Below are 22,845 nucleotides of genomic sequence, written 5' to 3' on the forward strand. Positions count from 1 at the left end.
GGCTGCGACCCCAGTATCTCGGTCAAGGATCAGCGCGGGTGAGTGGTTTGCAGTGTTTTACTATACGACTTCCCCGCGGCACAAGGCTATGGCGTTCTGGCAGGGGCTGTGACTGGGAGAAGCGCACCCAAGCTCAGGGAGCGTTACATCTCAATGGCACCCGAGCCTTGTCAGGCGCACTTCGCCATATATTAGCCAGTTGAGCATCATGCGTGGCTCCAGCTGAAGATTTCATTGCGATGTTCATCGCTGCATCATGCTGCAGCTCACCTGCATGTAAGCTCCTATAAAGGCGGTATTTCCCTTCTGCTCTCCCGCACACGTTTCTGTCACAATTGACCTAAGTTAGCCTGATGCGATGGCGTTCGTTTCTAAAGCCCTGATTGCTCATCATAATGATGGTAAGGGCATAGGCATTGCGAATATATTCCCCCAGAAAAGATGGCGCTTCATGTTCTACCTCCGAGTCCTGCTCCAGATCGGGATGGGATTGATGATGATGACGAGTTGGTTCATTTGGGTTTGGATACCGATCAGACTATCATCGCGACTTTTAGCGAAATGCGGACTCGGTAAAGGAGACTTCCTCAGCTCCCTCATCATACGCGAGATCTATCTGGTTTGTGAATGAAGCGTCATTACTTGGATCTGAGTAAAAGCTAATAGAATCCAGAAATCCTTCTTAGAAATAATTTACCGTCAAAGGAACCCCTCCTGGAGGTTCTTTTGGGTCATGTACTTTCTGTGCGCAAAAGACGGAACTGAATTCATTGAGGACTACACTGCGGCGTGGAGCACTCAACCAGGTTATGATGCGGAAGTGTTCATGTTCATAGACAATGGCCAATGTCTCACAGTTCCCTGCTTTAAAGTCACTGCGAACGTAGAAGACAAGGCGCTTCTAGAACATCTGCGTGCTTTCTACAACTTAGCCCGGATGAATCTTGGCCTTTTTGAATTACTGGGCGCAAGATCAAGTCAAAAGATTGAGGTAGTAGAGGTATGCAGCTTCGAACGTCTCAATTTGCTACCCCTTCGCTAATTTTGGTGTCAACAAGTAGCTTCTACTGGGCCTCACGGTGGGCAATCGCATCGGACTTCCATTGGACCTAGGTCGACATGGATCATACAGTCGCCAGATTCACTATTTCAAAGATGCATCTGGCCTGACCGGAACGGCGATTGGAGAAAGACTCTTAAAGGAGGAAATTTTGACAGCCCGTGGGCATCATGCCAACTTACTCGCCTCTGGCACACAAGCGCGGGCACTCAACATTGTGCGAGACTGGGATCCGCATGCCACCAGTGTAATCATCATCTTCCCGACCGCACTGAGTTTGATAATCTCGATCGTCTGGTCCATTGTGGCCGCTGTGCATTTCAAGGCAGATGTTCAAGCCAGCGTGCAGACTGGTTTCACTATCGGAAGCTATGTGGTAACAGCAGGTGCGTTCAAGTCATCGTAAGCATCGCTCATGTACAAGACAGCTAACCTAAACAGGAGCGCTTCTTATCGCTCTCGTCGCATTTCTCGATACGAAGATGAATGCTTCGTAGTATTTACGTTTGTGATGCAGTGCAAGGTCGCATCTCAGAGATACGGATGGAGGAGACTGACAATGCTCATGAACCTTTCTGTAAGAGAAACACAGCCGACGGGCTGTTGTTGTGGCTCAATTGCTTGACAGCATTCCGCGCGCCTCACACTCGGCTTCGTACGCCGCCAATTGCTCCATCTTCTTTTTAACAATCGAGCTCATCTCCTGATCCAAGTCCTCCTTAAGCTTCTCGTCTCCAGGTACATGAAGTGCGCTCCAATATACCACGTCAACACTCCAGCCCTTCCTGATTCCATAGTGGAACCAAAACCTCTTCGACTGCCATGAGTCTCGCATACGACTAGCCAGAGAGAATGCCTCTCTCCCATGACTTGCATTTTTCTTCTCCTCAGCCTTCCCCATGGCTCGGAGGAATTGTTCTAAGCGTGGTACGTATAACTCTTCGAAGTCCTCCATGGTGAAATTCTCAAGCATAAGGCCAGGACTGACCATGGCGAGCCACCATGGTGGGTCGTAAGCGAATTGAGCGGGCATGGTGTTGACGAATTCAAAATCCAGAACCGCTACGATCTTCAACGATCCACCCTCGTAGCTAGCGAGCATGTTCTTGGGACGAAAGTCATGGCAATACGGTATGAAAGGGCCGTTGTCAGCTTCCGATGGAGGGGAAAATCGCTCGATCAGCTGTTTGAACTTGTGGCGTGCGATGAAGCATTTTTCCGCATCCTGAGGACTGTGTGCAAGGTTCCGCTGGACTTGGAGATGGACCAAATTCTCGTCTGCACGGTAATGAAGGAAGGCTTGGGTGCTGGTGAACGCGGCTTCAGGAAACTGATCTGCCGGATAGTCTGTAACGACAGAAGCTAGGTTGTTCATGTTTGTGCTGAGAGGACGGTCAGTCACCGTCCATGCACCCGATGTATCCTTATTGATAGGTCCAATTGCCGAAAAGTGCAGTCGCGAAATCTGGAGCATGTAGTCGGCTATCTGCTCATATACAAGATCGACTTCTGCTTCTTTGTGATCGTCTTGAAGCTGCTGCAAGAGTTCTGACAGCTCTGTGCCCTCAATATAATCCATGATGATATATGGACTAAGCTAAGAGGGACTTTCCTTAGCCGTTCCCCAGTCACGTATCTTGGGGACAGGTATGGCAGTCTTTTCGGTCAGATACTCTAGAAACCGAACTTCATTCCTGACCTTTTCCTCGAGAAACTTGGCAGCAGTTATTCCTCGCTTCGGGAAACGAATGATGACGACGTCTTCTTCGCCGAATCTTATGACAAGATTGACATTGTATGAACCTTGAAGATATCGGACGAATTCTCCCGGAACATTGGCCCTCAGCTTCTGACCTACAAAAGTGACAATCTCTTCGTTCGCGGCCTTTACTTTAGCAGCCCAAGCCTCGAGCTCAGCATTCCCAGCCTCTTCCGCGATTTTGTCAAATTCGGTCTTCATTGAGATCGACAATTATGTGCGCGGTGTGTGTCTGCGATATCAAGGTACGCAATTTGAAAGGCAGCTATACGTAGAATGTAAGGGTTGAGGGTAATGCGAGGGTTTGAGTGTAGGGGAGGCAGCGGTTTCGTATCGATGGCTGGTGTCAACAAGCGCTAGCCTGATTTCAGTCTAGTGTTGTCGCGTTACCTAGGTAGGATGTCCCGTCACGGAATGGCAGTCGCCAGCCATTGCGAACACCTACCATCCTCACACCTCACGAAGAACATTATGCGCCCGAGACCTATAATTTCTCCATTGAAACCTGAAGCGTTCTTGGGCTTCTACATCTTCATTCATCACAAGCGCTGTCGGCGGGCGTGACGCGTTGCAGCAAGTGTTTGGCATTAATCGCTACATTGAACAGTCAACATATCCTATGCCGTTCTAATACGACCAGAAAAGCGTACAACATTCATTCTCTCCGAAACCCGCGGCCCTACTTCCACGTGCTAGCGACAGTGGCCGCGCTCGAGCACCCCTTCGGCACGGTATACACGCGGTTAGCACCTGACTCGTATGTCACGGTACCACTGCTTTCTACCTTGATGAACTTGTATTCGAAACTGACACCAGCGGGGAGGTTGATCTTTGTCGACCAAAGCGGGTTTGCGGTGGTGTATTGGCTCGCAGATAGCGCAGGCGCAGACGCTGCGTTCCAGCTGCCGAGCTGGGCAATCGAACCAACGATCTTGACAGTCTGGCCGAACGATGTTGTGGTCTTCGAGTTGAACGTCACAGCTACTGTGGATACAGGCGATGCGCATCCAGTAGGTGCCGCCGTCGAGGTTGAAGTCGCCTTCGTTGAAGACGCGGGGGCCTTGCTCGAAGCTGGTGGGGTTGCGCCGCCCGAGCCACTACCAGTGATCTTAATGTCTGCGCAAGTCAGGTACACTTGCGGAGTCTGGAAAGAATTCCACTTGAACGACAGCAGCGTGTGGTTGCTTGAGTAGTTTGGGATCTTGATCTTCGAGCTGACTGTGTATCCGCCTGCGATGCTGGTGTAGCACGAATTGAGTGGTGCGTTGTCGACGCTCCTGCATTTTGAGCCATCATTGAAGCCACCGCCTACTTAGTGTCAGTACCGCGTTACTATCCCGAGATGTTGAGATGTACTTACATGTGAACCAGTCATTCCTCCAGCAAGGCTGACCCTCTTGGCAGTCAGAGTTGTAGCCACACGTCTGTCCAGCGACATCAGTGCACTTCAGCTCACCAGCCTCGAAGCAGTCTTCAGCAGCCTGCTTCTCGGTCTCCGTAGGAAGATACCCAGGCGTCAGAAGTTTGTCAACGAGAGCCTGATTCTGGCAGATGCGGTAGCTGAACATGCCACCGTGGTCACCATTGGCATCGAGGCACCATTGTACATCGACGACATCACCAGATTTATAGGTGATGACAGGCTGCGAACCCCAGCGAGGACCGGGCTGGTTGTAATCGACGGACACGCGGGCGTTGTACCCGCAAGGACCTGAGCGACCCACCGCTGCGGCGTCAAGGTCAGGCCATGCTGTGACAGGCTCGAGGATGGTACATTCCGGGCATGTATCAGCGCCAGACTAGAAGACGTTAGCCACTGCTCGGGATGTATCTCAGATGTTTCCGAATGGACGCCATTACTTACTTGAGCATTCAAACCAGTCCTGCTCATAGGGGAAGAGAGATAGCCATGTGCGTTGGCACTGGCTACGAGAGCGAGAAGAGATGCAATCTTGGAGAACATGTTCGATGAATTCGTCCTCTCGAAAGGTCTTGGAGAGAAAACAAGTGGTAGAGATCGGCTCTGAAGCGATTGACTGACCTACTGAATAGCATTATCAAGTACGTCTTTGCTGGTTATATACATGCTCTTCGTCTACCATCCCATGATCAGCGGATCTTCGATGGCCTCCATGGGCACGACGATCTGTTGTTCTCGGTTGCAGGTAGTCCCCGCATACACATGGTTGTCGGCTTCCATCGAACCTCATTGGGTCACAGTCGGCATATAGTAACCCTGGACCGCTTGACTGACCACATGGACAGGCCCCAAGAAAAACAACGATATCCGCTTAATTGCTCCCACGAGTTTCGCGAGCCGCAAAGCATTAGCACGTCCGGCTCATACCCATGTAGCCCCCAAGTACCGTACCCCAGATTCGTGGAACATTGCTCCGTCAGATGCATCGACCCGCTCCGGGCACCAATTACTATAGTGCGTCCATCTCTTACACAAACTATTACTGAACAATGTAAAGCGCTTCGGTCGCTTGCCGCATCCATCGTAGTCCTCTAAATCGTCAACTTCGCCATTGGCTCGCTGTCGGGATGACCGGAAACATGCTAACCTACCTAGGTAGTTACGATAACTAGTGTAACAGAAAGGTCATGGGGGACTTCAGAACGCTTCCCGGCCCGCACCTTAAATTTAAACAGCAAGTTTGATGGAAGCTGGGATGCGGGGATCGAATTCTAGACGATGAGACTAACGAAGAGCCGAGTTGTATCGGCTACATCAAACTCGGTATCGTGAAGCACCCCGGCATACTCTCTCGACCTCAAATACCACGTGCCTCACATTCTGCGTTATATGCCTCTAACTGCTTCATCTTCATCTCCACAAACGCCTCCATCTCGTCCTTCAGATCATCATCCAGCACCTCATCACCCGATTTATGTAACGCAGCCCAATACACAGCATCAATGCTCCAGCTATCTTGCATCGCGGCATTGAACCAGAATCTGTTGGAAGTCCACGAATCGCGCATGCGAGCGGACAGTGGTACTACAGTTCCACCCATCTCCTTCTCTTTCTTCTCCATAACCTGCAGAAACTGTTCGATGTGGGGCTCAAGTCTGTCTTTTAAGGCACCAAAATGGAAGTCATTGTCGATCCATGTGGTTGGTCGCAAGATAGTAAGCCACCACGGTGGGTCATGGGCGAATTGCGCGGGCAGTGCGTTACAGAATTCGAAGTCCAGGACAGCTTTGACGTTCAGATCGTCGTTTACGAGGATATTAGACGGGCGAAGGTCCCAGCAGTATAACTTGAAAGGGCTCGTTTCGGTGTCGGTAGACAGATATTGGTCGATAGATTGTTTTAGGCGATGGCGAGCGATGAAACATCTTCTAGCATCTTCACGGTTCTCCACGGCGTTTCGTTGGGTGTGAAGATGAGCTAGGTGCTGATCGGCGATCTGCTCAAAGTAGGCCTTTGGAGATGAGATGCTTGTAGTGGAGAAGTATTCGGTTGGGTAGTTCAGAATGTTCCTTGCTAAAATATTCATGTTGTCGGTGACAGGCCGCTCGCTAGCAACCCACTGATCTGAGCTGCTCCTTCTTATAGCACCTGCAGCACTGAAACCAAGCTGATGTATTTGCAGCAGATAGTCACATATCTGGCTGTAGGCATGAAGAACTATTGGGTTGCCCAAGTCTCTCCAAAGATCCATCTCGACACCTTCATCGGTCTTTATACGTCGTTTCAATTCGTCGGTTAATGGTCTTCCTTCGATATACTCCATTATGATGTACGGGCCGAGCTGTGACGGGCTCTCACTAGTAAGACCCCAACTGCATACTTTCGGTAGAGGAATCGTGGTTCCGCGTAGGAAGTCCATGACTTGGACTTCGTTCCGAACTTTCTCGTCCAAGAAATATGTAGCTGTTGTCCCCGGCTGGGGAAAGCGAATCAGATATGTAGGCTTTGTGTTGAGCTTGACGACCAGGCAAATGTTGTAGGACCCTTCCATATAGCCACCAAACTCTCCAACCACATCACTTCCAACCTCTTTGACGACGAAGTCAACGATCTCTTTCTGTGCAGCGTCAAGTCTTTTCTTCCAAGCCTCATACATCTGCTCTGCCTCTTCCTGAGCCAGTGCATCGTAGAGCATCATCTCTGCGGCCGGGGGTAGGTGTGGGTAATGATAGGTAAAAAGATTAAGAGATGGGTAACGGTAGACGAGGTTGTGACTGAAGTGTCAGGAGAGCAACGTATGTATATGCCCAAGACACTGGGTCGGTCCGGTTGTAGCTAACTAAACTATTCGTGATGTAGCGCGCTCTCAGGTTATGTGAAATTGCGGCACAGCACACGACAGCCACGTAATTAGGGAGTATGATATGATACGACGACATGGACTGTAAGCTTTGCCCATTCTGTCAGATGTTCTGTCTTCCACTCCTGGCTAAATAACCACTGGATACTCATCCAGGTTCTTCGTCGTGTTCGTTGCACTGTGATCGCATCGCACACCCTGATAACGTGCACTGAACTGTCTGTTGCGGTCATGATTCCTCTCATTCGACACGGCTCTTTCCCCCTCTCAGTGTCTACTGTCCCGCGACTTCGCGGAACCTTCCGTCATTCTTCGCTGGGCGACGTTTCAGTTTGAGGTCCCTTTGAAATGCTCCATGCCGAAACCATGGGAGCGACAGTTCTGCCGTCCGTGGCTGTTCCAGATGGTCCGAAGCGTAGCAAATTCGCGGGTACGGGTCTCTTCTTACGGCCAACAATATATACCAATGGAGATTCGTGTCCGCTTAGCCCTCAAATTCCGGTCTACCACCCACATCCGTTGCGTTCTCAACACCGTACGCATCTTCAAAGCTCGCCAGCTTGACACCCCACATGTCTCCAGCCTTTCCAGGTCGTCCGTCATCAACGTCAAGCTCCTCTTCACCATCCCAGTTACCGTCGCCAGGCCACCGGAAGGCTAAGACAGCGCCGTCCTTCAGCCCAGCGCCCTTGGGACATTGCTTGACATTCGCTGTGCCTGCTTTCGCTCCGTTGGCGCTCCCACTGGCTTTCGCTTTGCCTTTACCCTTGCCGCCCTCCTCTTCCTCTTCGCCCATGTTGTATTCCCATTCTCCTAATTCGAAACCCTCGTTTGCGTCGTTGATGTTCACTGGCCGGCCGAGCTGAATGTCTGACGCGGATGGAGGCAGTGGTATCGACTCGCCGGTTTCGGGGTTCTTGAAGTCGGTTTCTTGTAGAGCGTCGTAGAGGTATGTCTTGATCGTGTCGAAAGTGTGTAGAGGGTCGACGTGTAGGATGACGGTGGTCTTGTGCGCCTTGAGACGAAGAGTCCAGGTCTGCGGTGAAGGTGTCGCCATCGTGATGTGGCGGTGGGATAGGATAGGGTATAGTCGTTGGACGTGTATTGTGCGCGTTCAAAGGGAATAGAAAGGTATCTGCGAGTGACGCTGTAGTGTTTGGGTGGAAGAGACGCGTTGTTGCTAATCAATGGAGGGGATCGCGGGGAGGAAGGCGCGACCTGAACCCTTGCTAGAAATCTTGGCGAGTCGAGCTCACGAGCTTCCTCGACCTTCACCTCAGCAGATATCTAATCCAGCCCGTATACCACGAGACTCACTTGCTCTCTGGATCTTCTTAAGCGCATTCAGTAAAGTGTGTCTAGTGTATCACCCGCAAACTCAGCGCGCGCTCGGAAGTCTGACGAAATCGGACTCGAGGCATCTCCGCACCACCTCCGCACCCGTCGCAAACCTCACCCAACGATTACATTAGCATCGCAACTACGACTGTGTACCGCGCCCAAGGGCACCACAATTCGACAATGGCGATAACGCCGCCCACATCATCCACGATGCCACCCCCAGAAATGCTCGCGACACCACCCCAACGGCCTACACAACCCCTCCCTTACGCACCCCGCCTAGGCATGCCCTTCGACCGGCGCCTCCTCCTCACCACCTCGCTTTCCTTCCTCTCGGGCTTCACACTCGGCTCCCTAAACGCCGGTCACATGGCCTCCCTGCGCTTCCGCGCCGAAAACGCGCACCGCCTGCCCATCTCAAATCCGGGCTGGTACCTGTACCACAAGTCGAAGAACTACTATAAATGGCGGTTCGGCATCGTCGAAGGTTTAAGAAAAGGCGCATACATCGCAGCCTGGTCATCAGTATTCTTCATCGTGGAAGAGAGTCTAGATGTGTTCCGGGGTACATGGAGCGCGGGACGTACAATGGAGGAGATGGAGGGTGTGGATGAATTGGACATGCGGAGGATAAATAAGGGGATAGCGGGGAGTAGGGATTTCATTTCGAGTGGGCTAGCAGGTATGGTTACGGGTGGATTGTGGAGTGCGTGGCATCAGTTCCCTGTTTCGACAGCTGCGAGAACGATTCGGTTGGGTCTGTTTGTTGGGGCTGGATTTGGGCTGGGTCAGGACGGATTAATATGGGCAAAGAACAAGTGGGGTGGTGATAAGCAGGAGGAGAGTTGGATTTATAAGGGTGCGAGGAATAAGATGGTTGAGGAGGATATTAAGAGTAGTTTGGAGAAGGAGTGAGACTTCTGGCTTAGGGGCGAATACGATGATGTTAGGGGATCATAAACACAGAGGCTGCGACGAGGGTCGATACCAGTGCGCAGAAAAAGCGCGAAGCTCACATGGGCGGAAGCCATCGTGATGGGTAAGTCGCGGCACGACGAAGCGAGATGCTTCTCAAAAGATCCAAGTGCCCAGCGCCGAGGTGTTGCCAGTCAATCAATGGCCGGAGAAGTTGGCACAGGGGATAGTAAATACTCTGTAAAGTAGCAACAATGAACTCATCCCTCAAATTCATCTCTCAACAGCCATTTTGATCTTGATTTGGATATTATTTGCACAGAGTACGTTCTATCGTTACAGTCATGCGCATCGTCTACTTTCTTTCCGTCCACCCCCCTACTCCTTGTCAAAGCGCACAGCTGGCTGTTCCCGAATCCAGCTCAGATCCACCTTGTGACCCAGCAGCTCTCTGATATTCGAAACGCCATACTTCATCATCGTTGGTCTCTCCAGACTGAGTCCGAATCCGTAGACGCGCATATCCTTGGGCAGACCCATAGGCTCCAACATCTCTGGCCTGAACATGCCACTGTTGCCAATCTCGATCCACTTGTCGAGACCGACGTGGAAGCCGAAGATCTCCATACTGGGCTCGGTGTAAGGGTTGAAAGCGGGTTTGAAGCGGAGATTTGTCAGGCCCATGTTGGCGAAGAAGTCTTCGAGGAAGCGCATGAGACCGCCTAGTGTGAGGCCAAAGTCTGCGATGACACCTTCGATCTGGTGGAACTCGGCGAGATGGGTTGCGTCGACGGTTTCGTTACGGAAGACGCGGTCGATGGAGAAGTAGCGGGCGGGGCGTGGGTCTTCGGCGAGACGGTGGAGAGCCCATGTTGAGACTGCGGTTGTGTGCGTGCGGAGGACAAGGCGGAGGGATTCATCCTCTTCCCATGGGTATCGGTCTGTACAATATTAGTATAGGTCCACATTGAACAGGGGATCTGGAAACCACGAACATCCTATCGAGCCAAAAGCGCCTTCTTGGTGGACCTTCTTGACGTCTTGCCAGTACTTCTCAAAGTCTCGGGGCTTCTTTTCCTTCTTCTCGCTCTCGGGTGTGGAGAAGAGACGTTTTGATCCAGCCTCCATGCGGTCCATCGTCGTTTCGTTCGCAGGGTCTAACCGCGGCTTGTCGGCTTTTGGTGGATATGAAACGAAGAAGGTGTCCTGCATGTCGCGGGCGGGATGTTGCTGTGGTACGAAGAGCGCGTCGAAGTTCCAGAAACCGGTGTCGACGTAGCTAGAGAGTGTGAGTCGCATGCGATCATTATATCTGGGTCAATACGTACTGTCCTGTAGGCATCTCGACGAAACCTTGTGAGAAGAAGATATTCCTGAACTCTTGCCTGACCTTGTTCAGGGGATGTAATGCGCCAGAATCTTGGTTTGCGCCGAGCGCAGCGAAGTTGTAGGGCTTGAAGTTGGCGGTCTTCCAGGCATCGTTCGTGAGTAGCTCCACAGTCAAGTCTGTGTGTTCTACTGGTATTTCCTTCGCGTACTTGGGCCCCTTTGTGATGGTGTATGTGATGACTTTCGTAACGGTGACGAGCTTCTTCTTCTTCAGCTGAGCGAGGAGCTTGGCGTCGTCGAGGGATTGGGTGTCTTTAATGCCTTGAAGGAGTTCGCGGTTGAGATCTTTCGGCTCTTCGGTCTGGAGAAGGATGATGTCGCTCCCGTCCTTCTTTATCCACTTGTTCTTGAATCCATTGCCCTGTCCTACACTCGCAACTTCCTTTCCGAAGACGTTCTATGCGTTGTATCAGTCGCTCATTCTAAATGTGGTCCATGATGGCATGCATACAGGTAGGTCTGCGATTGGGACTCTTTCCTTCTCCTTGACATACTGCCAGACCCTGAATTCGTGACTGCCATCCGCTACTATGCCTTCCGACTCTGGTGTGAGAATGACCTTTTCCGAGTCCAGTGATTTGTATTGGACCATGGAGCGACTCGCTAGCCTGTCCAGCGCAGCCTTGATTTCGGCCTGCGATATCGCGGGGAAGTCTTCATTGCTCTGGAGAGGCTCCTTGGTGTCTAAGAGATCGAGAATTTCTTGTGTGAGATTTTGGCCTTTAGTCTCGAGCGGTACGGGCACAGGGCCCCTTGTTCCAGGCATTTTTGCGGTTGTGATAGAAAGTATTTGCTACAATACTCCAGTCACGAACGTGGGGTTGCGGCGATGAGTCGAAAGTGGAAGGGTCGTCGGAGATTTGAAGGCCCGTTCGGAGTTCAGTGCCACTTGATTGGCTTGTCGGCGGCGCAGCCTCGCAGCATTTCCAGGCACTCACCTGCCTGCAGACCCGAGCAATGCCATTAACTATGCTTTGCGCGACCAAATATCTTCTTCTTTTACAAGTACGTCATCCAGGAAGTATACGTCGAATGACGTCCATGGGCTGTGAGCCATCTATGAAATTTCTCCTGAAGTTGGAGAATCTGCGTTTCGCGATGATCAGACCCAACTCACTGATAGACCAGACATAGGTCCAAGTTCGCTTCCAGATGCGCAAATGAAATGGAGCGAAATCAATGAGACGACACAGGCAGGCTAACGGTTTCACAGAGATTCCCAACATTGAGGTACACTAATAAAATCGACGATGACATGTTTGTCTTTTGCGGCTCGCGCCTTCAATATGCCCACGAGACAGAGCAACTTGCTTCTTCGACTGTCCTTCAAGACAGCGCGCATCATCGATGCGGGTGTTAAATCGACCTGCTTGGGCCTCTTTTCATTCTGCAACTACGCACTACATCTACATCAATCGCGTTGCACTTGTGTCGCCTGGACATAAGCCTACAAGATTTCTTGGTCATGCTTATCCGCTATCGTGCATACAATAGTCCTATACGCCTTTTCGCAAGCCAAGAGGCGCTGCGTTCTGCTAGCACAACGCTGCAACTTGCTACAGTCCCCACTAGTTCTCATGATCAAAGCTCGATCCTGCAGAAAAGGCGCACGCGTAAAGGGCCACGCAAGTCCCAAGTTGCACTTGCACCTCAAACACGCAAGCAAGATCTGCGGTCGTTCTGCCAACTAGCGTGTTGTGCCCACACACCTGGAAGCTGCCACTCTTACCAGTCGACTACCGCGCCTGATACGCGATCAACATGCGATCGCTCTCGACGGTCGAACAAAACACCAAGAGCTAGATGTCGTAGAGCATTGGCCTCCGCTCGGTTCCAGAATCGCTTTGGGGAAGTGTTGGAAAAGCGGGCTAGTTGATCCCGAGACCAAGTGCAGACGGTAGCGTTGTGGTTGGTATCGCGGACGTGCGCACATGTTATCGAATGTTATCGAAACTGCATCGCGATGTCTGTACTATAGGCGGTATTATTCGCCGCGGTTACCGGGAATCATCGACGAGCTGTCATCTCAAGCTATACTCCCCAGGTTTTGGAGTTGGTGTCTCGAAAATACAGTTCGGCATGGTGCTTACGCGCCCGCGCTGTTGCTCCTGGAAACGACGACCGGTCGGCGTGCTGATGATGTGCGCATGGAGAGGGTTACATCTCAGACGGGATCCACGCGGTTCAACGTCATCGGGTGGGATACCATGTGCTCCGGCGGAGTTGTGCCCTTGTTCTGCAGCAGCAGAGAGTATTGGAACTGTGGGGCCTGTCAGAGGGGCCGAGATGGCTCAACACCACTGACTGCAGGCGATGGACAGGTGACATGCAAATTGACAGCTTCAGCATATGAGGAGGCAATGCAACAATATTATATCAGCAGCTAACTGTCCAGGCGTCCCTGCCACTGCGCTCATCGCCTCGCTGAGCTGAGCCCACTTCGCGGTGGCTCGATGGGGAGGTATTTTTAGCCTAGACTGTTCCGCCCGCGCCGTTCGAAGAGGACGCGTATGCTGGTGTCGGATGCAAGCCTAGGGGCGCTGGCCAAGCCAATCACAGACAACGCCACCTTGTCGCTGCGAACGCCCAGGGGTCAGGGAACGGCGAAATTGAGCATGTCGCGATCGCATCATTCGCTCAGCTGCGTGTGTCGCGGCAGGGGAAGTGCAGAGTCGCATTATTGAGGACCCATCGCAGGACCCAGCCAAGTACGTCAAGAGTTGCAAGACGTCAAGAAAAAATAGAAGCTCCGCTCGACGTTGTTGAGGCGGGAGGGCAGGCCGTTGCATAGTGCGCTTTGCCATGGCTCATGCAGGGCCCGATAGAGTGAATTGATAGCTGGGCGCCATTTGATTTGGTGGCGGGCTGCGCTCGACGATAACGCAGAGGCTTCACGCCGTCGCTGCTGGGAGCGCTGCGAAGACGCGGAGGGGGCGGATCGGCTGTAATGGGCAGTATCTGGAGAGTTCTGCACGTCTTGGAGTGGCACCGGTGCGTGGGCTAGCCTATACAGTCCCGCCGTGGTGCTCCAGAAGTCGGTGGTTGACCCTTGTAAGTTAGCGCTACAGTAGACGGCAGGTGCGAGGCAGCGCTAGGCTGTCTGGGGCGAGCAACGAGGGAAAAAGGGTCGGTCGCTCCTGCTCAGCCCGCGCTCTCTCCCCAACGCCCAAGCCATCGCCAGAATCCTGCCTCCGTCTCCAGGACAGTCACTCGTTTCACTCTCCGCTGTCGTCCCAAGTGTCGTGCCTGCTTTGCTCTCGACCTCACTCGCGCGGCCGAGTTGACACCACGCACCTGCATCCCGACTTGCCGAGCGACCTCCTTTGCGCAGCCTCGCCGCAGATGCGATAGGCAACCCACACGCTGCTCAGCACATCCGCACACACAATCTCGACAATGGCCTCGCGATTCAATCCCGGCAAGCTGTTCATCCGAACGCGCTTCAACTACGAAAAGGTGCCCGGCCAGGACAGCCAGGCCTCGTCACCGCTGCCGCTCTTCAGCAGCAAGTCATGGGGCAACAAGTACCGCCAGCCCGCCTGGGCCAACCGCCTGCAGCGCCCACGACTCTCGTTCGCGCGTCTCATCACTCTCGCCGTGACGATAGTGCTGCTGGCCTCGATGCTCGGCACGGGTATCTACAGGAGACACAGGTGGAACGCACAGCAACGGACAGGCGATGAGCGGAAACAGTACCACTGGGAACACTACCCTCGGTAAGCATCCAGTCACGACTCAACCTTTCGCACGCTAACTGGTCAGGTTAAATGGCTTCTTCAACGGCGTTCGCACGCTTGTTCCCTACGGCGACTGGGTGTCAGAGCAGGACTTTGTCAAGTACTCGCAAAGCCCCAACCCGGAAGACAACATCAAGCCCAAGTGGCCGCACATGTCCAAGGAGGACAAGGAGCCGCCGCTGGAGTTACAGCCTTTCGATCCATACAAGTTTGACTCGCCCGAGTACCTGAAGGAGCACGACGAGGTCAAGACGTGCTACCTCGACGAGGAAGAGAAGATCGATCTCCCCGACATTTATGCTTACCCCGGCATCCCCCAGAACATGACTGCGCCCTTCTTTGGTTCATACGAGGAGATTGGCTTTGACGACAAGAAGTGTTTCGAGCGCTTCGGTCGTCTCGGCCCCTATGGCTACTCCTACTCCCGCGATGAGGGCGGCCTCGACATGGACGGCAAGTCTGAAAAGGGCGGTGCCGACAAGCTCTGGAGCTACGAGAAGAAGGTCGACTACCGTAAGGTCAACTGGGCGTCCGCCATGAAGCGATGCCGCGAGAAGAACGCCCACCGCTTCAAGAAGAACACCACCGAAGAGACTGCACCCGCCAAGAAGAAGGTGCCACGCCACGCCTACGTTCTCCGTACCTGGACCGGCTACAAGTACAGTGACTACCAGATCCTCACTCTGCGCGCCATGATCAACGAGCTCGCGCTGAAGTCCGGAGGCGAGTACGATGTGCACTTCCTCCTCCATGTCAAGGACGATAGCCTCCCTATCTGGTCCTCGGAAGAGATCTACCAAAAGGTCATCGAAGACAACCTCCCCAAAGAGTTCTGGGGCATGGCGACCCTCTGGTCCGAGCAGCAGATGCGCATGTACTACCCAGAGCCGTTCCCCAACAACGTCTACAACCACGCCAAGGCCCCAGTCCACTCTGTCTACCGCAGCGCCCACTTCGCAATGCAATGGTTCGCGCAAGCTCGCCCAGAGTACGACTTCTACTGGAACTGGGAGATGGATCTCCGTCTCAGCGGCCACTACTACGAGTTCCACAACAAGATTGGCGAGTGGGCCAAGAAGCAGCCTCGCAAAGGTCTGTGGGAGCGATCGTCTCGCTACTACATTCCTGAGCTCCACGGATCCTGGAAAAACTTCACCGAGATGGTTGAGGAGGAGCTCTACAACAGCGACGAGAAGCCTGTCTGGGGCCCACCCAAATTCGAAAACACTGGCATGCTTCCCAGCCCTCCCGAGACCGAGCCCCCGCACTCGTACTCGCAAGACAACTATGAGTGGGGTGTCGGCGAGGACGCCGACATCATCACATTCAACCCAATCTTCGATCCGGCCAAGACCAACTGGGTTTTCCGCGACGACGTTACAGGCTACGATCTCGAGCTCCCGGAACCCCCGCGGAGATGCGCTATCATTACTGTTTCGCGTCTGTCGAAACGCCTATTGGATCTTATGCATCGCGAAACATACCTCATGAAGCACCACATGTTCCCTGAAATGTGGCCTCCAACAGTCGCTTTCCACCACGGTCTGAAGGCCGTCTATGCTGCACACCCCGTGTACTTTGATCACAACTGGCCACTCGAAGCCCTCGATGGCACCTTCAACAAGCCCCCTAAGCCGACCGACAGCGTTTTCGGCTGGGGTGAACACAACCAGCTCGGTAACAGCTTTTACTACAATGCTGGCTTCTCATCCGAGTGGTGGCGAAGGTGGCTCGGCTCTCGCGAGAACGACAAGGGTGGCCCACAAGAAGAGGAAGCCGGCACCGGCCGGTTATGCATGCGCAATACGCTCTTCCACCCCGTCAAATACGAAAAAGGATCTGAGTGACTTTCCACGCTTCGCAAATATACCCCTTTAATTGCTGGCTTTCTGGGTTTCCTTGTTTGTCGCTCTGTTTGCCGGCGCCGCAGACGTGCTTGTTGATAGATTCTCCTTCCCTCATTTTCTGACTTTCGCATATTCAGCGCTCACTCTCCCATTGTGGCGTTTCAACATCGGGCGGCGTATGACGGCGTTTTTACTTATGAATGAACATACAGTTCTTAGCTTGTCTTTCCATTTCGTCTCTCCGGCATTGCGTTCACGAGCACCGGATTGTCTTATTTTTCTCAATGTATACTTACTTCACACGAACAAAAGCGGTGGAAAGTGTAATTAGCCGTACTCAACGGCGTCCGTTCTTTCAGTGGGCTTGTTTGGATCTGAGCGATGGAACCCTATCAAATTGTTGGCAGGCTGGTCTGAGGTCGAAATTGTCTCTTCCTTGCCCAGCTTCACCAGGACGTTTGGAGGTGCCGCATGTGGATATGTGTAGATGACGGGAAACTTGTGCTTGGGTACTTATTCCTATGGTGTAAACCAACCTAAAGCTGGTCACTTGTTGTGGTTGTAGAACTATGAAATGCAATACTGATAATCACACACTATGGTCCTCATCTCGTGAACTGCACTCATGGGTAGTTGCTCACCTTTTACCCCGCAAATGTCTTGACACCTGAACGTATTGATCGACCGTGATGACGACGAAGTTGACTATAAGCTTCATGCCCTTATGCAGCTCTTAAGACCGTACATTAGCGTTACCATAACAAAATAATGGAGTCTCTTTCTCCTCTGGACCCGAGTCTCTTGGCGGACCGAAGCGCACTTTCGTCAGCTAATAGCGCGTCGGATCGTGCCTGCACATCATTGAGTGGTAGAGCGGGGATGATCGACTGGGCAAATAGCGCTCGACAGCACAATCAAGTTTTTGTACGAGGATCCTGTGCTATGCTACGGCCAGCGCCGGAAAGCTGTGTTTCAATCAATGTCTCGTACGCCATATCTAGCGAGAAGTGTGGTTACGATGCGGCATCGCACGTGCGGTGCCGGCCTAGAGGACGCGTACTCTAGCCTGCCAGACTTCGTTTTCACGTGGCTGGCCCGCACTTGCACTCCCTTAGCCTCAGATAGCAACGACACCATACGACACAGGATGCAGCTTGAGTAGCCGCCTTTAGTAACAACGAGACTGCGAACGCGCAATCGGCTTGAACGAGCTCCACATTCACAGCAGCCGTGAATGACACGCTAGCCGATTAGGCTCAGAAAATCCATGCGGGCTAGAACAATGAGGCCGGCAGCGTGGGCGAGTGAGAGGTCTTGGCGCGTGCTTGATCGTCCTTGGCTCTGCGCGTCGGCCCATCATCGAATTCGGCTCCTGCGCTCGCCATGTAGAAACACGATAACGGGTTGTTGCGACCCTCTCTCCATCGTCTCGTCGGTAAACCTCGTTTGGCCCTTCTGCGATTGCGCTGTTATGCTTCACTTTGGCTACATGCATCTTTTCCCACTATAGCGTCATCGACATTGGATCGACAATACCCCGACCCGCGATAACGAGACGGTAGAACAATGCGCTTCATACCGACAAGGCCCCAGTCACGATGAGACTCCCTTTAGAACTTTTGGTTCTGCTCACGCACTTCTTGCATCTCGGCACCTCTCTCCCTCTCGAACGCCGCAGCACACCTTTCCGCTCATTCCGCGGCCTCACGCCCCTGGTCAACTCCTTTTCCAATGGGCATACCTACGCGCACGCGCCGACCAAATATTTCTACGAATCCACATTCAACAGCCACTACGATGGACGTTTCGCATCCTCCGAGGTGCCCTTCCAAGAACGTATATGGCATCTCAGGCTCATGTTGAAGGCGTACACGGATACGATGGAGAGGATTGGAGTACAAACATGGATTATGCATGGATGCCTGCTAGGATGGTGGTGGGGAAGAAGCTTGATGCCGTGGGATAAAGACTTGGATTTCCTCGTAGAAGAGGACGGCGCACGAGAATTGGGTACATGGTGGAACATGACAATTCATCAGTTCAACGCTCGAGAACTCGGGCTTGAACTTGCAATAGACAACGAGGAGGGTCAGGTCAAGCAGAAAGGAATCCTGCACGGCTTGGAGCATCAGGACGAAGATGCAGAGACGCGCTCGAAGCGTCTGGCATGGGAAGAAGACATTAGGAAAGAGGGCAAGAAATACCTCATAGAGGTAAACCCAAACTACACCAACAAATCTACATCAGACATCTACAACCACATCGACATACGCTGGATCGATGTAAACAACGGGCTGTATATTGACATCACAACACTCCACGTCGCACCCGCCTCCGAACAGAATTCCATCGCCAACTCTCCCTACTCCAGCACCCACCCCTCAGCCCACGAATCCGATCCTGACGCCTTCGACGACGAAACATTACTATACGTCAAAGACACCCACGCCTACCTCAACACCCAAATCTTTCCCCTCCGACAATCAACCCTCGAGGGCGTAAACGTAAAAGTCCCATATGCGTATGAGGAACTGCTGCTAGAGGAATATGGATCAGATGCTTTGACAGAGGATTGGTACAACGGATATCAGTTCAACAAAAAGACAGGGCAGTGGAAGAAGAAAGGGCCGACGGAAGACCAGAAAGCCTATTTCAGAAGGAAAAGCGGAAAGGATCTGGGGAGATTGAGCAGTACGGGGAGAATTGGGCATGGGTGGAAGGGGCATGGTGCGCTTGAGGGAGCGCTGAAGGAGGAGGGGGTACAATTGGATGTTGAGAGGGGGAGGTGGGTCGAGTAGGATAACAAATCCATGTACACAGATGATTAAGTACAATGTAAGACCCTCCATCTAATCAACCCTCATCGTCTAGAGTCCTTGTCTACAGCCTTGCCTTTACGCGCGGTTCCTCTTCAAAACCCACTTCCCCAAAACGTATCTCCTCGTCTTCTTCCATCTTGACTCTACGCTCCAGCTCATCAACCACCCCATCGATCCGCTTGAACGCCCAACTATGTTCAAATCGCGGATACAACATGGGTCTTTGGTCAAACCTGTTATCAGGACTGTAGCCCGCTGCGTGGACTGCCGGCGTCACAGCCGCCATCTTATGCCTGTTGTTACCATAGAAAGTCCAGAAGCGTTTCACCAAATCGCCGACTTCCCTTGCACTCTTCCTGTCCTGCCAATCACACAGCAGACGCTGGAACATGTCGAATGGCCCCAGTCGCTCTTCACTGCGCAGCTTGGCAAAGACGAAAAGCTCTTGGTGCGTCATACCGTTTTCCTTGTCGTCGCATGAACCGAAACTAGCAGGTTCGAGCTCAGCGCGGGGAATAGCGTCGAGGAACTCGTCTAGGATGGGTAGGGTGAAAGCGGTACGTGCCCAGCGGATGAAAGATCGGAGTTGGATTTTGGAGATACTTCCGATGGGGCTGAGGTCTGCGGAACTGCAATCGTGCTTTGTCAAGTTGCCCCTGAGGGACTCCTCTACGTTGACGGAGCTCAGAACAAGGAGACCGCCTCCGCCGGGGTGGTTGCGGATGACGGGTAGTGTACGGGCGAGGTAGTACGCTGTGGTTGAGCGGATACGTGCTTGCAGGTTTTGGAGTGCTAGGTTCTCCGCTGAAGAGCCTCGGAAATCGGGGGTGAAGCCTGTGTACTGAGGGAGTAGATCTCGCTCGGCTCGGTATACGGTATCGATGGACATGCTGATGTGGTGGGCGCCCATGCCGTCCGCAAGACGCTGAGCTCGTGAACGTGTTTCTTCGGAGGAGCATTCTGACATGCCCATGTACACTGTGTGCAGGATGCGGTTGCAAAGCTCTTGAGGGGTCTTGGGCAGCCAGTCATCGGCTCCCGTGATACGCTGGATGTCTGACGCGACATCGTTCCCGTCTTGAAGCGCGTCAAAGACCAGATAGCACATACTCAACACCATCACTGATGTCGAGCACGAGTCAATACCGCCGCTCAGTGGCGCTAGAAAGCCGACGCATTCGCTGCGGCGGAGGTAATGCTACAAAGATTAAGATGCGAAGTCAGCGTATGTCTCACATCTAGGTCTTACGGCCACAACGTACCCATAGATAACAGGGTGGTCCCATGCCGATCTCTTCTTCCAACGTGTGAAAGCTTGGGGCCCGAGCAATAGGATGGTGATGATCTGGGCGGAGGGTGGCAAGCTGAGGACGATATAGACTGCATGCCACATCTACACGGGGCGTAGTGAGGTCATCCAGGGGCTCCGAAACTGCGTGTTTAGCTCGATACAATTGAACTTCTTCTAGATCGACGACAGCGGTTACCACCTCGACATCGTGGACCGAGAACCTTGGGCCTTGAGAAACTATTTCTCCGTTCACCAAGATCATCGGACCACCGTCGTAGTAGCTTTGATCGCCATCGCAGCCATGCTGATTCGAGTAGAGGATGACTCCACCAATGTCTTTGCTGATATTCTGCAGTGAAGATACCAGGGAGTCGAAGTTCCCGACACTGAAGTGATTGGCTGCAGAAACGGTCAAGACATCAGCGCTTGTCGAGCTCAAGGCTGTTGGAAGCAAGTCTTCGAGCCCAATCAACTCGTCGGATGTAATAGCGCCAACACACGCGCCTGAGGTGGAGAGTAAAGCGCTGCCGAAAGGAACCATGCTGGTGCCCTGCATGTCCGCAATGAAGTCTGGTAGGGGAAACACTTCGAGTGGAATAGCAGGATCCCACGCGGTGAACCACCTCGACTCATTATAGTTGCCGTCAGTCCTCAGAGTGGTTTTCGGACGTATCGAGACAATTCTACCGTTGTATGCCATCACTCTGCTGACAGGTTGTAAGTAGATTATCAGAGCAATGGACTAGTGTACTTACCAGATGTATCGGATATTGTGATGCTTAATTGGCATACCAACGTCCACAATCATGTTGTCACAACACTCATCCGTGAGGATGCCAGTGAGTGCTTCCCAGCAATTGGCGTATAGTTCGTCCTCGTAGAAGTGATCATGACAGCCGTACCCACAAATCTAGTTTCGTTAGCGGGAACGATGGTAGAGCAAATGTGCTCAAAGCCTAGCACGTAAGTAGCCTTAAGAAATACAAGTTTCCGCTGGATAGCAAAATTTGAAGATGTGGATGACCGTGTAAGTGCCTCAGGCGTGGAAAAGCGCCCTCAGAATGAAATGAACAAAACGATAACTTACTTCCAGTTCTGGTCCAGCGCGCAATGTAGCACCTTTGGCTCTCGCTTCGCGGATACTCTGCTTGATACGGGTAGAATTGCCCTCCCAATCCAGAGCCCACTGAGCAAGCGAGCATGATGCAACGACGATCTGGCGACTCATAATGTGATTGCTTGAGGCGAGTCTCGCAATCGGGAACTTCAATGGAGTCTGTCGGTGTGATCTAGAATTAGTTGAGAAGTCTCGATGAGAGAGGAAGAAAGGCGAGACTTTGAAGTATACGCTGAACTCAAATAGACGGGAGAAGGAACAAGGTGAATGTAGAATTGTGGGTTTCGTTCCGGTGTCGCAATCGAGTCGTGACAATCGCGCAAGCGGCCAACAGAACCACGCCGACCATTATCATCTTGGTGAATAGCCATTGTTTATGAATGATGTTGAGGACCGAAGGGATGGTCCAGTTCGCATTAGTGAAGTGTGATGAACTACGATGCCGATGCGAAGGGATTACCTTCCTGTCTCGTGCCTGCAGCGGTCGCCAAACCCGAAGGGAACCAGCGGATACAACCCCATTTGACGGCAACCGAAGAATGGGGCGACGAGGTTTTATTGGATTGTTGGTGGTCTGCAAGATTACGGGGTGCTCGCGTAGGTTAAGTCGTATTGTCCAAGCTAGGAAGGACTCGAGGTGTTAGAGACCATGCTTGTCTGAGTAATCCCTTCTCAACCCCCTTTTACAAAACGAGACTGACTGCATGAGAACATTTGGCAGGGACCATCATATCTTGATGAAATCTGATCTGTAGGATTTGATCGCCGACATCCTTCCCATGAAGTTCGAGAGGTTGCCCTGTCTTATGCACAAGGTACGAATCCAGTCATGTTGGTCAGGCCGGCATGATGTGTCAGACGAGAGCCAGACTTCGACAAAACTGAAGGATCTGAATGGACTTCTGCTTTTTGCCGACGCGTCAATGGAAATGTTGAGTAATTGGGGATATGCATATCCATTGCCGTTGCTTTAGTGAGCGGTCGTTGGCCCAGGAGGATTTGCCCGGACCCGTTGAGTCGATCCGTTGCATCATCTTGGTGGCTGAGTTCATCTTCGCCGTTACAACTCGTATCATACCCAGGTAATGAAGGAAAGTGTGTCCTTCACTTAATTTGACAAGGTTTGAACAAAGACGCATGACGTAATGAAGGACGGGCGGTTGGTCGTTTTCACAGCCAGGTCATCGTCGGGACCTGCGGGCGGACTAGAGTGAAAGGTCACTTGGCGTCGTAAGTACGGAATTTGTCCGCTGGTGCTCAGGACGAACTGCGCGATGTGGAAAGATGAAG

General features: G+C 52.5%; 9 protein-coding genes across 9 annotated transcripts; 3 read left to right on the forward strand and 6 right to left on the reverse strand.

Moving 5' to 3' along the window:
* Window positions 1-1,673: 1,673 nt before the first annotated feature.
* On the reverse strand, window positions 1,674-3,020 carry J4E83_005861 (uncharacterized protein; the record flags this gene model as incomplete). The annotated part of the gene is made up of 2 exons (XM_049332777.1): window positions 1,674-2,657; window positions 2,760-3,020. The coding sequence occupies 2 exons, from the start codon at window positions 3,018-3,020 to the stop codon at window positions 1,674-1,676; spliced, it is 1,245 nt and encodes a 414-aa protein (XP_049188019.1).
* Window positions 3,021-3,498: 478 nt separating this feature from the next.
* Window positions 3,499-4,782, reverse strand: J4E83_005862 (uncharacterized protein; the record flags this gene model as incomplete). The annotated part of the gene is made up of 3 exons (XM_049332778.1): window positions 3,499-4,127; window positions 4,180-4,618; window positions 4,684-4,782. 3 exons carry the CDS (start codon window positions 4,780-4,782, stop codon window positions 3,499-3,501), a joined length of 1,167 nt encoding a protein of 388 aa, XP_049188020.1.
* Window positions 4,783-5,596: 814 nt separating this feature from the next.
* On the reverse strand, window positions 5,597-6,937 carry J4E83_005863 (uncharacterized protein; the record flags this gene model as incomplete). The annotated part of the gene is made up of 1 exon (XM_049332779.1): window positions 5,597-6,937. One exon carries the CDS (start codon window positions 6,935-6,937, stop codon window positions 5,597-5,599), a length of 1,341 nt encoding a protein of 446 aa, XP_049188021.1.
* A 646-nt stretch (window positions 6,938-7,583) lies between these two features.
* Window positions 7,584-8,156, reverse strand: J4E83_005864 (uncharacterized protein; the record flags this gene model as incomplete). The annotated part of the gene is made up of 1 exon (XM_049332780.1): window positions 7,584-8,156. The coding sequence occupies one exon, from the start codon at window positions 8,154-8,156 to the stop codon at window positions 7,584-7,586; it is 573 nt and encodes a 190-aa protein (XP_049188022.1).
* A 464-nt stretch (window positions 8,157-8,620) lies between these two features.
* Window positions 8,621-9,355, forward strand: J4E83_005865 (uncharacterized protein; the record flags this gene model as incomplete). The annotated part of the gene is made up of 1 exon (XM_049332781.1): window positions 8,621-9,355. One exon carries the CDS (start codon window positions 8,621-8,623, stop codon window positions 9,353-9,355), a length of 735 nt encoding a protein of 244 aa, XP_049188023.1.
* A 378-nt stretch (window positions 9,356-9,733) lies between these two features.
* Window positions 9,734-11,510, reverse strand: J4E83_005866 (uncharacterized protein; the record flags this gene model as incomplete). The annotated part of the gene is made up of 4 exons (XM_049332782.1): window positions 9,734-10,296; window positions 10,351-10,634; window positions 10,684-11,141; window positions 11,196-11,510. 4 exons carry the CDS (start codon window positions 11,508-11,510, stop codon window positions 9,734-9,736), a joined length of 1,620 nt encoding a protein of 539 aa, XP_049188024.1.
* Window positions 11,511-14,140: 2,630 nt separating this feature from the next.
* J4E83_005867 (uncharacterized protein) lies at window positions 14,141-16,328 on the forward strand (the record flags this gene model as incomplete). The annotated part of the gene is made up of 2 exons (XM_049332783.1): window positions 14,141-14,460; window positions 14,507-16,328. The coding sequence occupies 2 exons, from the start codon at window positions 14,141-14,143 to the stop codon at window positions 16,326-16,328; spliced, it is 2,142 nt and encodes a 713-aa protein (XP_049188025.1).
* Window positions 16,329-17,926: 1,598 nt separating this feature from the next.
* J4E83_005868 (uncharacterized protein) lies at window positions 17,927-19,126 on the forward strand (the record flags this gene model as incomplete). Its single annotated transcript, XM_049332784.1, has 1 exon — window positions 17,927-19,126. One exon carries the CDS (start codon window positions 17,927-17,929, stop codon window positions 19,124-19,126), a length of 1,200 nt encoding a protein of 399 aa, XP_049188026.1.
* Window positions 19,127-19,208: 82 nt separating this feature from the next.
* On the reverse strand, window positions 19,209-21,246 carry J4E83_005869 (uncharacterized protein; the record flags this gene model as incomplete). The annotated part of the gene is made up of 4 exons (XM_049332785.1): window positions 19,209-20,328; window positions 20,410-20,492; window positions 20,539-21,145; window positions 21,194-21,246. 4 exons carry the CDS (start codon window positions 21,244-21,246, stop codon window positions 19,209-19,211), a joined length of 1,863 nt encoding a protein of 620 aa, XP_049188027.1.
* Window positions 21,247-22,845: the final 1,599 nt, after the last annotated feature.

The sequence above is a fragment of the Alternaria metachromatica genome (assembly GCF_023757995.1).
Source record: "Alternaria metachromatica strain BMP 0045 chromosome Unknown scaffold_12, whole genome shotgun sequence".
Classification (NCBI taxonomy): domain Eukaryota; kingdom Fungi; phylum Ascomycota; class Dothideomycetes; order Pleosporales; family Pleosporaceae; genus Alternaria; species Alternaria metachromatica.